General features: G+C 45.3%; 1 protein-coding gene across 1 annotated transcript; it reads right to left on the bottom strand.

Annotated features, from left to right (window-relative positions):
* Positions 1 to 2,618: 2,618 nt before the first annotated feature.
* Positions 2,619 to 14,063, bottom strand: lrrc75ba (leucine rich repeat containing 75Ba; the record flags this gene model as incomplete). Its single annotated transcript, XM_080498794.1, has 4 exons — positions 2,619 to 3,225; positions 9,972 to 10,084; positions 10,858 to 10,986; positions 13,776 to 14,063. The coding sequence occupies 4 exons, from the start codon at positions 14,061 to 14,063 to the stop codon at positions 2,619 to 2,621; spliced, it is 1,137 nt and encodes a 378-aa protein (XP_080354920.1).
* Positions 14,064 to 15,787: the final 1,724 nt, after the last annotated feature.

The following is a 15,787-nucleotide window of genomic DNA, read 5'->3' as shown; positions in this document are numbered from 1 at the left end:
TGAATATCAAGTTGTTTTTCATAGAATTAGCATTACATCCACAAACGACTAAAAATATCTTGTAAAAAGGACGAGAATAAACGACCCTGGTTGAAAGTCTAATTTCACAAACAGCCAATAGTGGGGAGCTTTTTCTGGATGCGTTTAAGTGGCTCACCGCTGGTCGGTCAATTCCTTTAACCTGGGGTTAGTACTATTGAACAGAGCTGTGAAAATCCATTGGACTGCGCCGTCATGCTGCCCAAACAGATTTTAGGACTTCTCTGTGCCACTTTTCATAAATGATGTTTCCGTTTTCGTGCCCGAGCAGCTGGAGCACAGGAATCAGATCAAACAAGAGCAGCATCCCAGGACAAAGTTTGATGCATTTCCCACATCCTCTTTAAAACAATTGTTGTTGATCGCGTGTTACGGAGCAGTAAATCACTTGTGAGAAGAAAAGGTCAGATGCTAGCATCCTGGTGGTTTTCAAGGTGAGCTGCTTTGCCGTGTCACATGGTATTTGGGCCTCGGGGGGTGTGACAGTCACACTGTGCCTCGACCTTCGAGGCGCCACCTGTTGCAAATGCCACATTACCATGTCTGGCAGCAGGAGCAAAAGGTTGCCAGGAGTGGATCATGGGCAGGGCCTCATGAAATGACCACCCTGCTTTCCTTGGCAAACAGACGTTTTCCTGACGGCACCGATCATCCGCTGGCTCGGAAACAAGTACAAGTACAACACCCGATCCCAATCCGCCCGGTCCGAACTGATTCGGGTTATTGACCTACTTGCTGACTAATCTGCAAACATAAATCCTCTTTTGGTCGATAACCCAAAGCTGATCTTCCTTTTTCTTGTCTTTTTTTAAAATGATGTAAAGGTCATCAAAAGAAAACCAGACGTCACTTGTCAGTTTTCCTCATCTTTTTTTATTGGCAGTCAATGTTTGACATGAGACAAATACACACAGGCTACAACAAAGAAGAGTTTGACATCGACACATGAAACTTAAACTACAAACCAAGTGGACAGCGTTCGCCATGTCTCAAGATTGAACATCCAACTTAAAAGGTGTCTGCTCGGTCTGGGAATTACTTTCACTCGGCTATTTTTTTCCCCCGTTTCATTGCGTAATCCTGTCAGCCATTTGTTTGCAGCTTGAGCTTACAGCAGGAGGTCGCTGGGCTCAGTTTCATAGTTATTGGAGTCATTGTAATTACCGAGTTGGAGAAAAGACAAGACATCAAAACAAATAAATAATTACTGCAGCGAACAGACAATTTACCGATACAGACACATATATAAGACATTAAACATTTATCATATATATGGTGGTATTAAATGAACTTTCTAACAATCAAGAGCCATTTGGTCAGCATTTCACCTTGAGGAGGTACACTCTCAACTTCAAGCATTTGTAGTTATAAATATTATATGCAGAGTATATGCTAAGACGAAAAATAAATATCAAAAGAATAGTGCTTTAAAGTGCATTACAGTGTTCTGCTCAGTCTAATTTAATCATTATGTGCTACTGTTGACGGACTACAACCAATAAATAACAGTCATGGCTGTGTCTCATAAGAACACAAAGCCACTGAAGTACAGCATCGATAAAAATGACAACTTATCCATAGACAAAACGGCAGTAGGACGGTCGGTGCGGGCTGTATCAACAGTTAGCTGTAGTGTCATAAATGGACTGAAACACTGCGGCGGTGACTACAGCAGCTCAATAATGACCAAGAAGTGAATATCAGCATTGAGGCAAGTACAAAAACAATCAGTGACAGCTATCCATTGTTAAGTCCTACCCGTTGTCTTCTAAGATTGCTTTGTTCACCAAAGTGCACTAAAATAGCCCGTGGAAACACAACAGAGCCATGTTTTGTGTCCTCATTTACATCTACACAAGAGCTGCGCGGGTATTCACAAGTGGACATTTGGAAAGGGGGGGAACACGCAAAGAGTCGACCTAGCAGTTTTGCCGGCGTCACGTGATGGTTCGTCGGCTGTATAGTCTGTTGAACTTGTGTCATAGCTTTTGTTGAGAGATTAACAGAGAACACACAATGTGGAGCTAGGCCCTGCCTGCCGGAGATAGTCTCAGTCCTGCCAGAGAGCCCAGAGGGACCCACCGTTTTCACAACAACTCCACTTTCACCGCAGCCACAGACCAGGATGCTGCTGCTCTATCCGATCTAAACCTCCTTAAGCTTGGCTCCTCAGACACCGCTATCACAGAGGGAGAGACGTAGAGCGACAGGAGGAGAGCAAGAGAGAGAGAGAGAGAGAGAGAGAGAGAGAGAGTGCACTGGATCATTAAAACTTCCAGCCCCCCCTCCAATGAAACCGCACCTTGTTCCCAAGAGCACCATCCACCAACACAGTAAGTTCGCCGCCGCGGCCGTCACGTCATTGTCTTGTGTGGGTTAAACTCAGAGATGGTTAGGAATGGCTTGGTCGCCGTGTCGGGACGAGAAGTTCACAATGTGGGCACTTGTCTCCCCCCCGCCGTGCCTCAAAGGGTGACCGGGCTCGTGGTGTGAGGGCGAGAGGGCGAAGGAGGTAACAGGAGTGCTGCGGGGAACGTTTCCACCCACAGTTGAAGGAGCCTCAGGGTGTGAATGCTCCATCACCTCTCACAGTAGTGGAGGGTGAAGTCCTTGGAGAGCTGCTTCTCCCCCAAACCCCACGGCTCCAGCTCAAACTTGTCCCCCACGTCCTCCTCCTGGTCTTCCGCCTCCTCCTCCTCCTCCTCCTCCTCCTCGTAGTGGCTGGGCTCCTCGATGGACGTCTCCAGGTGGTAGCAGTAGGGCTGGCCCTCTGTGTACTCGTAGATGGTGGGCAGGCTGCTCTTCAGGCTGCAGCGCCGGCGCAACGCCACAAGAAGCGGCTGAGGCATCGTGAAAATGTCCACGTTGTTTCCCAGGTCGATCCAGGCCAGGCTGGAGAACTTCTTGGGGTCTTTGAGCATCTCGGTGAGGTCTTTGATTATCACCAACGTGAGACGGTTGCCGTTGAGGGCCAGGGTGCCGAGTTTGGGCAGCGAGCCGAGGAGAGGCAGGAGAAACCTCAGGTTCTCGTCCTGGAGTTCGGTGAAACTGACGTCCACAGCCACCACACTGTCTCTGTTGTTCTGGAGGTAGAAGGCGACCTGGCGGACGTCACGGGAGGACAGAGGGATGCCGGACAAGTCCACCGAGTCGCTGGAAAGCTTTTTCTGTAGAGTTGTCTTCAGACTGTTGGGGGACATGAAGGAGAAGGATCATTACTTGATAGGATCTGTCAGATGTAAACACTCAAATCATCACAGTGGGGGGTGAAAGCACATTTCAATACGTTCCCTTGCTGTAACTTGGGAACAAGTCCATGGTTTTGATGTTGTGTTTCCTGTGCTGTATAAAGGAGGGGGTGACTGGTCCGGCTTGGAGCGGAAGGCTGATACAGAGACTCCAGCATGGGGATTTACTAGTGTAAACAGAAGAGCCAAAACATCTGAACGGACCGGCAGTTTGCGCTCCAGAGCTTGGACAGCCCGGGAACACAGAGCTCCATATTGCACGGAGCCGCAAATGTTTCTCCGCGACAGTAAATGATATGAAACGAGGATGAGAACTGACATCCATGGCTACTTTACTCATGAGATGGGAAAGAAATGAGTCTCTTGTTCAGCTGGCATGATGCCACCCGATGACAGATGTGGGGGAAATCTGGCAAAAACGCAGGGAAAGTAGCAGCAACAAGGTTTATTTACTTCCTTTTTGAGCTCGTGAAGTGCAAATTGATAAACCGATATTCTAACGTTACTGAAAGAGGTTTGAACGTTGGCACATTTCAATGCACTGCTGCAGATTGTTAAAATAACTGAATATGAGCAATACATGAATGTGTACATTGGGCTGCTCAGTGGAGAAGTAGGCACTCTTCCCTCACAGCAAAAATATCCCCACCTTTTCTGCAGGTTCTCCACAGGTTTCATCAGGGTTTCTGCCCACAGTCCCCAAAATAATAATGCATTTGATATTAATTGGTGATTCGAAAACACACTGAAACTGTGTCTCGCTGTATTAGTCCAGTTATGGACTGGTGATGTTCCCAGTTTGTGACCTGCCTTCACCAATAGCGCCCCGGGGCTGACCGGTGAATGACTGGTGTGCACTTTGGTTGTGCTCTGTAACTATCTGGGGGATTTATTTTCTTTCTGTATAGTCAAATTAAATAGGTCAGTGGTGGCAGAGGTGAGAAAAATGAGCTGCGGATGTAGGTTTGCTGGTTTGAATCCCACAGCAGTCGGGTCTGGGTACCAGCAATTGGAAGGGCACCTCTGAGGTCTTAAAACCCTGGTTGACTGGCCTGGAAGAGCATCCAGAGTGTGTCAAATCAAACATGACACTCAACTATAAAAGTGACTTTAAAAGTGACTGTCAGTGTCTGGAGGCTGCTTTTTTTTATTAAACATGTGCACTGACAGTTCTGCACAGGATTTCTGGTTGTTTTTGTTGCACTGGCATCACACAGGCCTTTGAATATCTCTTTAAAAGCCCTTTCAGGATACCGTGTCACACAAACAAGATTTGAGGTTGAATATCAACACGACAAATACTCCAGACCTTTTCACCAGCATTTGCTATTGCCATTACATCGCAGCGGAAAGTGTGCATGCAATATTTACACACTCCTTCGCCCTTTTGTTTTCCGTCAGCCCCATTTGCCGTCGCCCATATCCGCCGCGCAGGAGGATGCGGTGCGTTTAACTGGAGCCGTTACTGAAATGGCCTGTAACACTGATTCGGTGTCAGAGTGAATGAAACCACCCTCGGGGACTCGGTGACTTACTGTGACATCCACTGCAGTACCTGTCACTCGTGATGCTTTAAAGTGGGGTTTTTATTTTTTGTTGTTGTTGGTCATGCTGAACACAGGAGGATTGACTGCTTCATTTTAAAAGCAGAGGATGATTTGATGAGCAGAAATGTTGGTATTAATAGAACAATGGAAGAGGAAAAATAATAACAGCCCACCCAGGCACCCAGATAAAGAATAACCTCTACTTGTGAACTCGTGCGGATAAAATTGAGTTTAATCAGCTGTTGAGCGTGAAATCTGTGAGATAAGGACATCTGTCAAGCCGGCTGTACCTTCGCCGATGTCTAGTGAGTCACCGTGCTCCCTCCGCCTTTTGTTTGGCCCTCGCAGCCCCTTAGATGACAGAAACCTCATCTTCACCGGAGGCACACAACTCCTAATGGCTGTGGCAGAGGCTCCCCTGCGGGTGTGAATAGGTTCTGATCACGAAGCGCCCTTCTTTTTCCGACAGACTCATCCTTTTGAGCTCAGAAAACAGGGGAAAAAAAAAAAAAAAGATGTCTGAGGCGTCCGCTCTGGGAGCCTCTTTCATCCTTCCTCCAGATTAATGGGGCACCAGGAAAACCACAGTGTCGCCGATAACTAGGACTTTCGGTGGGTTTTACATTCGAGCAAACGCTGATAACGGTGCTCCGTTTAAATGATAAACCTGGCTCAAAACAAATGGCTCACAAGTGTAGTGTTGTTGACTATAAATCAAACCCCCTTCAGTATAAATTGCTATGGAGACGGGCGAAGCAGCAAGAAGAGGAAAAAGAGAATCTCTCTGGGAACATAAATCAACATTTCAGTAACGGCGCCACCAGGTCTCATCAACAATCAACTAATGTCATAAATATCCATTAAATAATTAAGCAATAAATTAAATTTAAATTCTATTATGAAGTCTCCTGTTAAGTGTTTCCACTGAAGGGGAAGGAGCCGAGTGCAGTACTCGTCTCCACGCGCGTCGCATCCGTCTCCATGTGTCGGTAATTTGAGATAATGAAGCAGCATCTGAATTCAGTAAGCGTAAAGTCACTCACTGTTACGATTTGTTAAAGATAAATATACATGTCTGAGGAGTCAGGGGGAACGGCGGAGGGGAAAAATGTGAAAATATCACTCTTGAAAAATGTTTCAATGCACGTCGTGGGTGGATAAAAGAAGCCGTCAACAAATGGCCTTTTTGGGCAGTTGATTTTCTCCTGGGCTTTCCTCGGGGCCATCATCGCACCGCGCACACCATTTTGTTGTCTGTGGAGTCATATAGATTAAAACTTTGCTCCATTATTCATTTCAGTCCTCGGATTGGGTGAAGCCTTTCCGAGATGAGCGGCCTAATCACATCAGCTCCCTGACATATCGCTCTTATTTTTGAAAACGCTTATTCAGCAAGATTAAATTGATACATGCATATAGAGAAGTCTGCAAACTGTGATTAACTGTCTCACACACACACGCACACGCACACGCACACACACACACACACACACACACACACACACACACACACACACACACACACACACACACACACACACACACACACACACACACACACACACACACACACACACACACACACACACACACACACCGCGGCGTCACCACTGCATTGTCCTTCATGCTGCACCAGGCTCAATCTCACAGTTCACAGACTATATGAAAAATGACAATATGCTGCTCCTAAATAATATCACCAGGATGTATTATTATGCTGTGAATGTTTTGGTAAAAAAAACAAAACAAAAAGTGACCTTAGCAGCTTCTCTGTTATCTTCCTGTGAGATCAGTTTTTTTTATTCTTGAGGCTGACAGTCAAAAGTGACTGACGGCCTCTTGAGGAAGCTTTAACGTGCAAGGCATGCTGCAATAACCAATGTAATCTACAGTTATGCATTTGAGAAGAGGTTAAAAGCAGAAAATAAAGAAATTGTGTGACGGGTACTCACTAAAATATGTGTACATTTTACATTTTATTTTAATGTGCTGTTAAATACATCAAAAGAAGAAAAAAATAACAAGATTATATAATCACATCTCTTGCAAAGTGGCATAAAAATGACTAAAAATCATGCATATTTCAAGATTTCTCTGTAAAAAAAAGAAATGCCCCCAGCTTCTCTCAATCAGTTCCTGTACATTCATGGGCATTTATAGAGAAAAACATGAAATATTTATTTGGTGTTTGCTTAAAAGTATAAACTGTTATTTGTAGTAGTTATTTTAATGTACAAAGCCACATTTAGTTTGTTTAGATAAAAGCATCAATCAGATAAAACTTGGATATAGAAGATGATTAGCAAAGGAAAAACAAAAATCAAAACAAACAACACAATTTGTTTACTATTTTGGAGTCTTTACTTCAATTAACTGTTGTTTGTGTAGGAAAAAACCCATGAAGAGATGCAGAAGTTACCAGATATGGTTAGAGTGGTTCAGAGAAATGTGTTGTTGTTGTTGTTATGCCTCTGAATAAAAGCATATTTTGAGTCAAACGAGACCGATGGAACAGGGAGATATGGTGCGGAAATCAAAGAGGGTATAAAGGTTACGAAAGTGTTGGCAATTTCCGCGTTCGTATGAAATTACCCTTAAGGTGAGAGCGGCTCTGCGGAGTTTCTGGGTCATTGCCTCCATTCAGCCCACTGCGGAGCTTTTTTCATCGGAGATGAAAAAAGCAAGAAGAAATCCACAATTTGAGCCGAACCCAAACAAACTAGTTAGATAGATTAAAGGGATTAGTGAAATTCAGATTTGCAGTGGCATTTCAGTCAGAAACGTGTGTACAGTATTTAGAGCAGCCGGCGTGCAGTTCTAATGCTGGATAATGAAGGGATGAACAATCCAGTAGATTTAAAATAAACACATAAAAAAAAAAGAAAAAAAGACTGAGCTGTTTTTGTTGCGTCTCAGCAAAGAGAAACTCACACAGAGGTGGGATTGTTACACTTGTGCACAGATGAAGGCAGCTTGCCTGCAGCGAAACAAACACAAAACCATGAAGAAAATACACTAAAACACAATTCTACACAAGCATTACCTGCTCAGATTGTACTGCTGTTTCACAGTAGTACAAGATCACAAGAAGTGTTATTATTTCTGTTTAGTTGCGTATGTGAGTGGCATTAGCAGGGTCGTGGTGCAGGTTGGTGCAGAAGGCAAATTGCAAAAAGATCACCTGGTGGGGCGACAGAGGAGACAGGCTGGTTTTCACCAGCAGGCTCGCCATCAGACTGGCACGCTGGCATTTGCAATGTTAAGGTTACATCATGGAGCCTATTATTAATTCATAGATTTCTGCATAATGATCCATGACTTTTGCTGTCAGATCAATTATTATTTCACTGAATGGGAACGTGTCACCGCCCGTAAGAACTGCGTGAGAAACTATTTTAAGACTGCAGCCGAAAGGTCCTGCAAACGACACCAAAGCTCCGCTCGTCACACGTTATCCAGTCGCTGAACTCCGTTTCTGGGAGAACTTCAGCTAATATTAGAGACATTTTCCGAAAGATGCAGCTCCAGTACAGCGTCACCAACGTCTGCAACCTTGGTGATGAACATAAAGAATAATCATTTCTGACTGTGTCAACAACATGTGGTGAGTTTGTGAGGGCTGTTGTGGATTGCGCCGCTTTGCACAAATGTACTAAATGAACCTGCTGGTGACTGTAAATCAGGTCTTTTCAAAGTGTTACAGGATGAGTTCCCCATTCACTGTCCATAAACCACATCCTTTCTAGCTTTCACCCTGAAAATGCTTTTTCTCACACCAAGTAGTCATTTTTGGTTGAATCCTGGAGTTTCACATAAGTTGGGATCCATAAATGCAATACAATGTATAACTGCTACCAGATTAGATCAATTTTCAATTTGATATACATCCCCTCGTCTTTACATACAGTCTCAAACTGTCATTCCTGTTACACGTGTGGTTCGGCCCTTGATCTTAATCTATTTCAATTAGTCTCCATTACACTTTAGTCCAATTATTATGCGTTTTAATGGAATTATAAGAATAATTAAGAGGAAATAATGCCAACAAAAGGCATGCTCACAACTGTATTAAACAACTTTGTTACCTGTGCTTCATGCTCATTCTGAGTTATACTCATCTTACTGTATTTTACCATGCAATCTACAGACAGACGTTTTTTTTTATCATCTAACTTGGGACAGATAAAAAAAAAAATACGCAAAAATAAAAAGAGGCAGACAGCACTGAATGCTGAAAAGCTGAGATTAGTGTAGCTGCTATACCGAAGACACAAATAGGTAGTAAAGTAATGACGAACACAGGTAGAATTCTCATGTAAATATTTGGATAAAAGTTCCAAACTAGAAAAATCCACCATATTAATGTCCTCTTCAGCGACAGGAATCCAGCAATCACATTTATCTGCGCATGTTTCAGAGATGCAGTCGTGTCGGTTAAATCTTGTGTCTCTCCTCTTCGCCGCTGAATAAAACATGAAGCAGCACGACAACAAAGCCGTGCTTGTTGGGCTCGACGGTGAAGTGGCTGATCCCAGGCCAGGTCCCCGAGAACATGCCTCGGCTTTGCCTGTGATTCTGCGCGTTGATACCTCTGACTGGCTCAAAATGGACCTGTCTGATCTCACTGAGCCTCCTTTGTCTCCCTCTCAATCCCCAGATTATTTTCATCTCCACAAAATGAATGCACTACTTGCAGTGTCTCGCCAGCTGTAGAATAAGCAATTACGCGAGAGAGAAATACAACACGCCGCTGCTGCTCCATGAATAGGATTACCAAGCAACAAACTGTGCACGAGCTAATTCACCGGCCGTCAATTGCACATCAAGAGCGACGTGCTCCTTTGTCAGAACGAGTACAATTACACTCTCACGTGAACCCTCGCCATCTTTACTCCGCAAAACACGTGGGTGAATTATGCTGCACGCAGTCGCTGCAACGGCCGGGGCGCTTAAAGAGAGATGAGTGACAGCTGTGGTTCCCGTGACGTTCCCGTCCGGCCAGCCCGTGGCGAGCTCTGTCCTATGTCAATGTCAGCTACAAAGATGGAAATCTCCGCTGCTGGACACGGAGCGCCGCTCTCTGTTGTGTGGAGCTGCTGACTTATGACAGATTGAGTGTCTGGACAGGAGGGCTTACCAGGCCTGGGATTTCCGCCTGGACATGCTCTGCCTCAGCCACTTGGAGTGCGGGGTCAGGTGGTAGATCAGCTGTCTGCAAATCTTATCCGAAGACTTTATGGTGTCTGCATCCTGTAAGGAAGAGAGCAGTAGATAGTGTTAATAATGACTCACGGAGCAAAGAGGTCAGCATTAGTGGGGCAGCAGCTTTCAGGTGGGAGATTTCCTGCATGAGAAGACACCTCCGTCATTGATTCTATCAAACTGCGAGCGCTGCAAGGCTTCCTTCACCGTCTCAAGGCTCTCAAACTCTTAACTGTGACGTCTTTCACATGTAGGGGGAAACATGATGTGTTATTGCTCCGAAAGCCTCGAGCTTCTGCTGAACAAAACACAATTTAGCTGCCTTGCTGGAGCGAGAAAATCTAATCACATGCAGGCGGCGTCGGGAGGCGGGGCACAGGAAGTACACTGGAGAGGTGACATTCTAGACAGGCGCTGGCGAGCTCCCATCATCTCAGTTCGTTTACCAGGTTGTTGTTGCCGGTGGACAAGACCGACGTCAAAAAATAAATAGAATAAAATCAATATTCAGCTTTGGTGGCTGTGAAACCTTCTGAATAATGAGATTCTCTCTGTGTCTAAAACTAATCTCCTCTCATTTGCTGTGCTAATTTGACTGATTCCTCAAGGCCTTTTTTTTTTCTTCACATATTACTGGGTCACTCCAGTTTTCCAGGTATGAAAAATTAAACAATCCTAAAAAAAAAAAAAGAAAAGAAAAAAAAGACCGGTTCGTTCTTCAAATTAATCCGGGAGAAATTTCTACGACATCCGATGGGATTCACGTGGCCATGATGTGTGGCGCAGTGAGAACGACATATGAAAAAAACTAAACAACTGACCTTCTTAGGACACTGCATCTCTCGAGCCAAGCTGAGCAGGAGCTCGTGGGAGATCGGGTCCACCAGGTTGAGGAAGGCGGCGTTTTTGTACAAGATGTCGTTGAGTGAGGTGCCCTCCAAACCCAGATCCTGCCAGAGTAAACAACAGAGGACGGATTACAACAGCCGTGAGGTGGAAACGTAAAAAAAAAAAAAGAGAACACACCATGAAGACTGATGACTTTGGACCTGGGAAGAGATAAAAGCATTTCTGCTGTGTCAAGGACACCGTGACTCCAAATGGAGGGATGAAAGAAGTGTTTCGTTTTAAATATTCATGAAAGGAGACAGGCGCCCCCCCCCCCTACAGTAGAAAAGTGAAATCTAAGGGGAGTCACTGGGAACGCTGTGTTTTGGCATATAGAATCACACCTCTGTGGCGCTCAGCTCCAGTGCATTACCCAACGTGTCACTGCAGAAAATGCTTTCATGATTCTCCTGATGCTCCGCCGTGAAACCCTGAGGTCTCCACCACTGTTCACGCTCTGCCCTGGTTCCTGACTTGAAATCTTTGAGGACATTTGAGTTCATTCTACAGCTGTGAGCTATTCCCAGATTACATATGGATTCACGCTTTGTTTGCAAATCAAAGGCTCTCATGCAGAACTTTGCGTTGGTGTCGGTGGCCGCCGTGGCAGCTGACTCGTAAACACCACGAATCCAGGAAGATATCCAACAAAAAAACGAATCAAATCAACCTAAGAGGGGAGAAGATGTCAGTCGACCTTTTGGGAGTAATGAGACAAGCAGCAGTCAGCAGTGTGTACTGAACTGTACAGCTCGCCTTCATCAACACGTCCATCCTCAAGGTCCTAATGAGGGAAAGTACGCTTGCAAGCGCTTGTATGGCCCGTGTAACTTTAATGAGAGAAGAAAGCCTTAGAGACATCACACAGTCTGCACACGCACGCACACACACACACACGCACACACAAATGCACGCACACCAGATTTTCTTTCCTGAACCCAATCAGCATTGATTGTAATAGACAGTTGGAAGGGGAGGCTGGCAGCCCCACGCTAGCAGGGCCCCCTTTTAACAGGGGCAGCGGTAAACACAGACTGAGCGAGGGAGACGCTGCTTTTCGCCCTTCTGCGAGAGGACGGACGGAAATATCCCCCTTCAGTGTTTCGACACGAATCCGCTGCCATTTGCAGACGTGACATGAAAACCCACGAATGGCTCCCACATACGCAGCAGAGCTCTGATCCCCTCTCCTGTCTGAGGCCGTGCTCGCCGTTACACACCAATTAGCTCCGCCGCACAACTCCTTCTTTTAAATTCAGGGAACAGGATCTCTCGGATATCCGCCTGCTTGCTATGCTGCGAGCAAAGATAAAAGTACGGCCCATTTAATAAAAGTGGAGCTGGTTTGGAGGGAGTGAACCTGTGTCCCCCGTGACGCGGCTGTCATGGAGCCTGGTGGAGCCAGTTTATCTCCTCGCTTTGATTAAGGAGGTCCCACTCTCTCCTGTGTCAAGGCTTCACAGTAATTAACACTGAATTGGAAGACAGTTAGGAGACAGAGGAGGGGCCCAGAGGGCGAGCAAACAAATGAGAGCACAGAGGATGCTGTCACTTTTTTTTTTTCTCTTCGATGCACCTATATAATCCTTGATCTTATATCCAGAAAAGGCTTTAAAAACAAGCGCACTCCGAAGAGCGGGAGGAGTGGAGTCTATTCTGAGGAAGAACTTGTATCTATTATCCGCGTGAAGCAAAAACGGTGTTAGGTATTTACAAGAAATGTGCAGTGATCACGTCTTTTTTGACCCCCACCCCACTCCCTCCAAAAAAAGAAAATAACAAACAAAACCCGTAGGTATTTCGGATTGGTGACAATACATGTCAGACGAGATGCACTTGGTTGATTTGAAAGAATTTCATCAGCAAGAGAAGCTGCAAAATATCTCAACTCAAATAAGAGAAAAAAGAACATTTTTAGAGGACGACACAAACACTCACAACAAAGAGAGTGCGTGAGAGAGAGAAAAAAAAATGGTTGGCCTAGATTTTCATTTCTATGACCTTCATCCTTGAAGAACGAGTTAATAAAACCTTTTGGAGAGGAACAATATTTTGTGTAGAGGACCAGAGCACACTGCTGGAGCACAGGCCATTACCGAGGGACACATTATAAGTGGGGAGAAATGGAGGGGGCAGGTCAGTCTAATGGCAGCGTCAGGACAGCCTGAGGAGAGGTGAGACTGTGGCCAGACAGGCGGAAACGAGGACAGATGTAGATGGAGAGGACTCTATTTGTGTGCGTGCTGCTCGTGAAAATACCTCGACCCCATTCAGACTTTATTACATTAGGGGGGGTAATGCAATGACACACGGCATGTTGTTTCTGCCATTTCCTCATTCAGGGTGCAGGCAGTCCTTTCAGATCTGATGTCAACACAGAGCACTTACCCACAGAGAGAGAGAGAGAGAGAGAGAGAGAGAGAGAGAGCACTGGGGTGACTCACATGCTGTGACTGCCACAGAAACAGTGTGTCACAGGTACACTGCTCTGCCAGTGGCCCACTTTCCACCACAACAAATCATCCAGGAAGGAGACGAGAGGCCACACAGGGAGAGAGGGACGATAATACTTAAATAAAGGAGGGGTGATCTGGGGCCAAAAGGTCAGAGGACACAGCCTGCACCTGTGGCACTAGTATATATATATATATATATATATATATATATATATATATATATATATATATATATATATATATATATATATATATATATATATATATATATATATAAATATGAATAGATAAACTGCATTTACAAAGACAGACAGTGCCCTGGACGTGGACTCCGGGGTGAGGGAGGAAACCTCCATGCAGGTCCGAGGTGTTCGTGGTGGTTCTTCCTCTCTTACCTTCCTCAGCAGTTTGAGCACGTCCGTCGCCTGGTCTATCCTGCGGTCGCGGAGCAGCTTCTGGATCTCCTTGATCCACGCCACTCTCCTCATGTAGGGGCTGTGGTTCGTCCTCCGCAGCATCCCGGGCAGTTTGTCTGATTTCAGCATCAGTGCGAAGAGAAAATCTCCTCCTCCGCCGCCGCGGCCGCTCCTGTCGCCCTCCCCGGAGCCGTCCTGCAGCTTGCGTCGCTTCTTGGAGAAATTCTCATTGTCCAGGCTGCTCTGTCTGCTCAGTCTGGATCCCATCCTGTGGTCGTGCTTCTTCTTCTTCTTCTTGTTCTTGTTCTTGTTCTTGTTGTTGTCTTGTTTCCCTGCAGAGGCGTCTGCGCTGCAGCTCAGACTAGACCACCGAAAAGGACAAACAACATGATGAGATTCAGTGTTTTCCTGCCACAGGCGCTCCTCGCTGGACGCAAACCGCTCCGACTGTCTGCTGCTGCTGCTGCTGCAAGAGGCAGATTCTCCACTAAACCAAAAAAAAACCCCCAACACAAAACCAAAACGTCTAATCTATCACAATCCCTCCGTTTGCTGTTGTGGTTTTCGCTCCAACGGGCTACGTGCGCCTGTCTCTCTTGTGATGAAGACGCGCCGGCTGCTTCATCCTTTCAGCCGCTTCTCTCCGCTTTACGCTGCTGTTTAGGTTCGTGCAACGTGGAGCGTCCGACCAATGGCAGGGCTTGGTGTTAGCCCCCCCCCCCCAGTTCTCCTCCGTGCAGACACTTTGTATGCCTCACATCACGAGAAAATAATCCGTCCGTGCAATATTACAAAAATCAAAACATGCATGATTATTTTCGACCCTTTGTCAATCCAGTGGAGGCAGATCAGATTAACTGAGCTAGAGAACCAAAGAATCCATGTTTATTCGAGAGTCTGGGAGCAGTTCCAACAATCAGGGTATAGTCGTTTAAAGCTGTCAAGAATTGACGTGTCTGGATTAGTTTGGACTAGATTATAGAGGTGCACTTTAAGGCAAGGCACGTGTATTTGTATGTACAGTTCATACACAAGGAAATTCGAGGTGCTTCAAAAGGTTTGAAGGAGTCAACGTTTTAATGAATCACGTTCCGTTTTAAAGAGTCATTCAGGTCCAGAGTTTGAGGCCAACAAATCACCTCTGCTGGGATTTCTAAAACACGTGCAGCCAGATGAGGAGGGTAGGGTTTAATTAAACAAATGTACAGTTATGCTGTTTTCAACCTCATCTAATCTTATTTCATGCCTGCCATTATATTGATTTGTATGTATAGTTTATACACAAGTGTTTACACGTACACAAATATACATTTCATACACAAGGAAATTGAAAGTGCTTCAAGGGCCTTCCTAATTCACATGCTTTTTTTGACAGTCTGGATCCTGGAGTCAACGGTCTACTGAATCTAGTTCTGTCTTGAAGAGTCTCGATCAGGTCTACAAATGTCCAATAGAAAAGAGTCGGGGTCTGGTTTAAAGAATCCATGTTTGGTTTAAAGAGTTAATGTGTATTTGGAACAGTAGTGGAGTAATGGAGGTCTGGTGTGAAAATGACAGGCTGAACCTTTAAAAGTCTTTGTATAAAGAATATATGCTCTGTTTTAAAAAGATACTTGTTCATAATTCATTTTTCAAGTCCTTTTTTTGGTTGGGGAAGATGTCAGAGGGTTACAGACGGAGCTTTTAGATCTTCCCTTAAAAAAAAAAACAACACAAAAGATTTCCATTGATATGCAGGTTCCCAAACACGCCACGTTGCCAGCAGCCCTGAATAAATATAAATTCCTCGTGCAGCAGTGGTGCGGTCAGTCAGCCACGACATGAGCTGTCAAATCACGTTTGCATCTGTCACAACTCCAGTAAATCAATCTGGGAAGAACATCCGTATACCCGTGTATCTTCTTGTCACACGGCTGTCATGGAAGGGGCCCACTGGGGGTCAATGAAGGGTCAGCCATTCAGCCCACTGTTATTTCAGTCCCTCTCCTCTG

Source organism: Blennius ocellaris (genome assembly GCF_963422515.1).
Source record: "Blennius ocellaris genome assembly, chromosome: 7".
Taxonomy (NCBI): domain Eukaryota; kingdom Metazoa; phylum Chordata; class Actinopteri; order Blenniiformes; family Blenniidae; genus Blennius; species Blennius ocellaris.
Note: the sequence above shows the minus strand (reverse complement) of the source record. Positions and strands in the feature narration are given on the sequence as shown.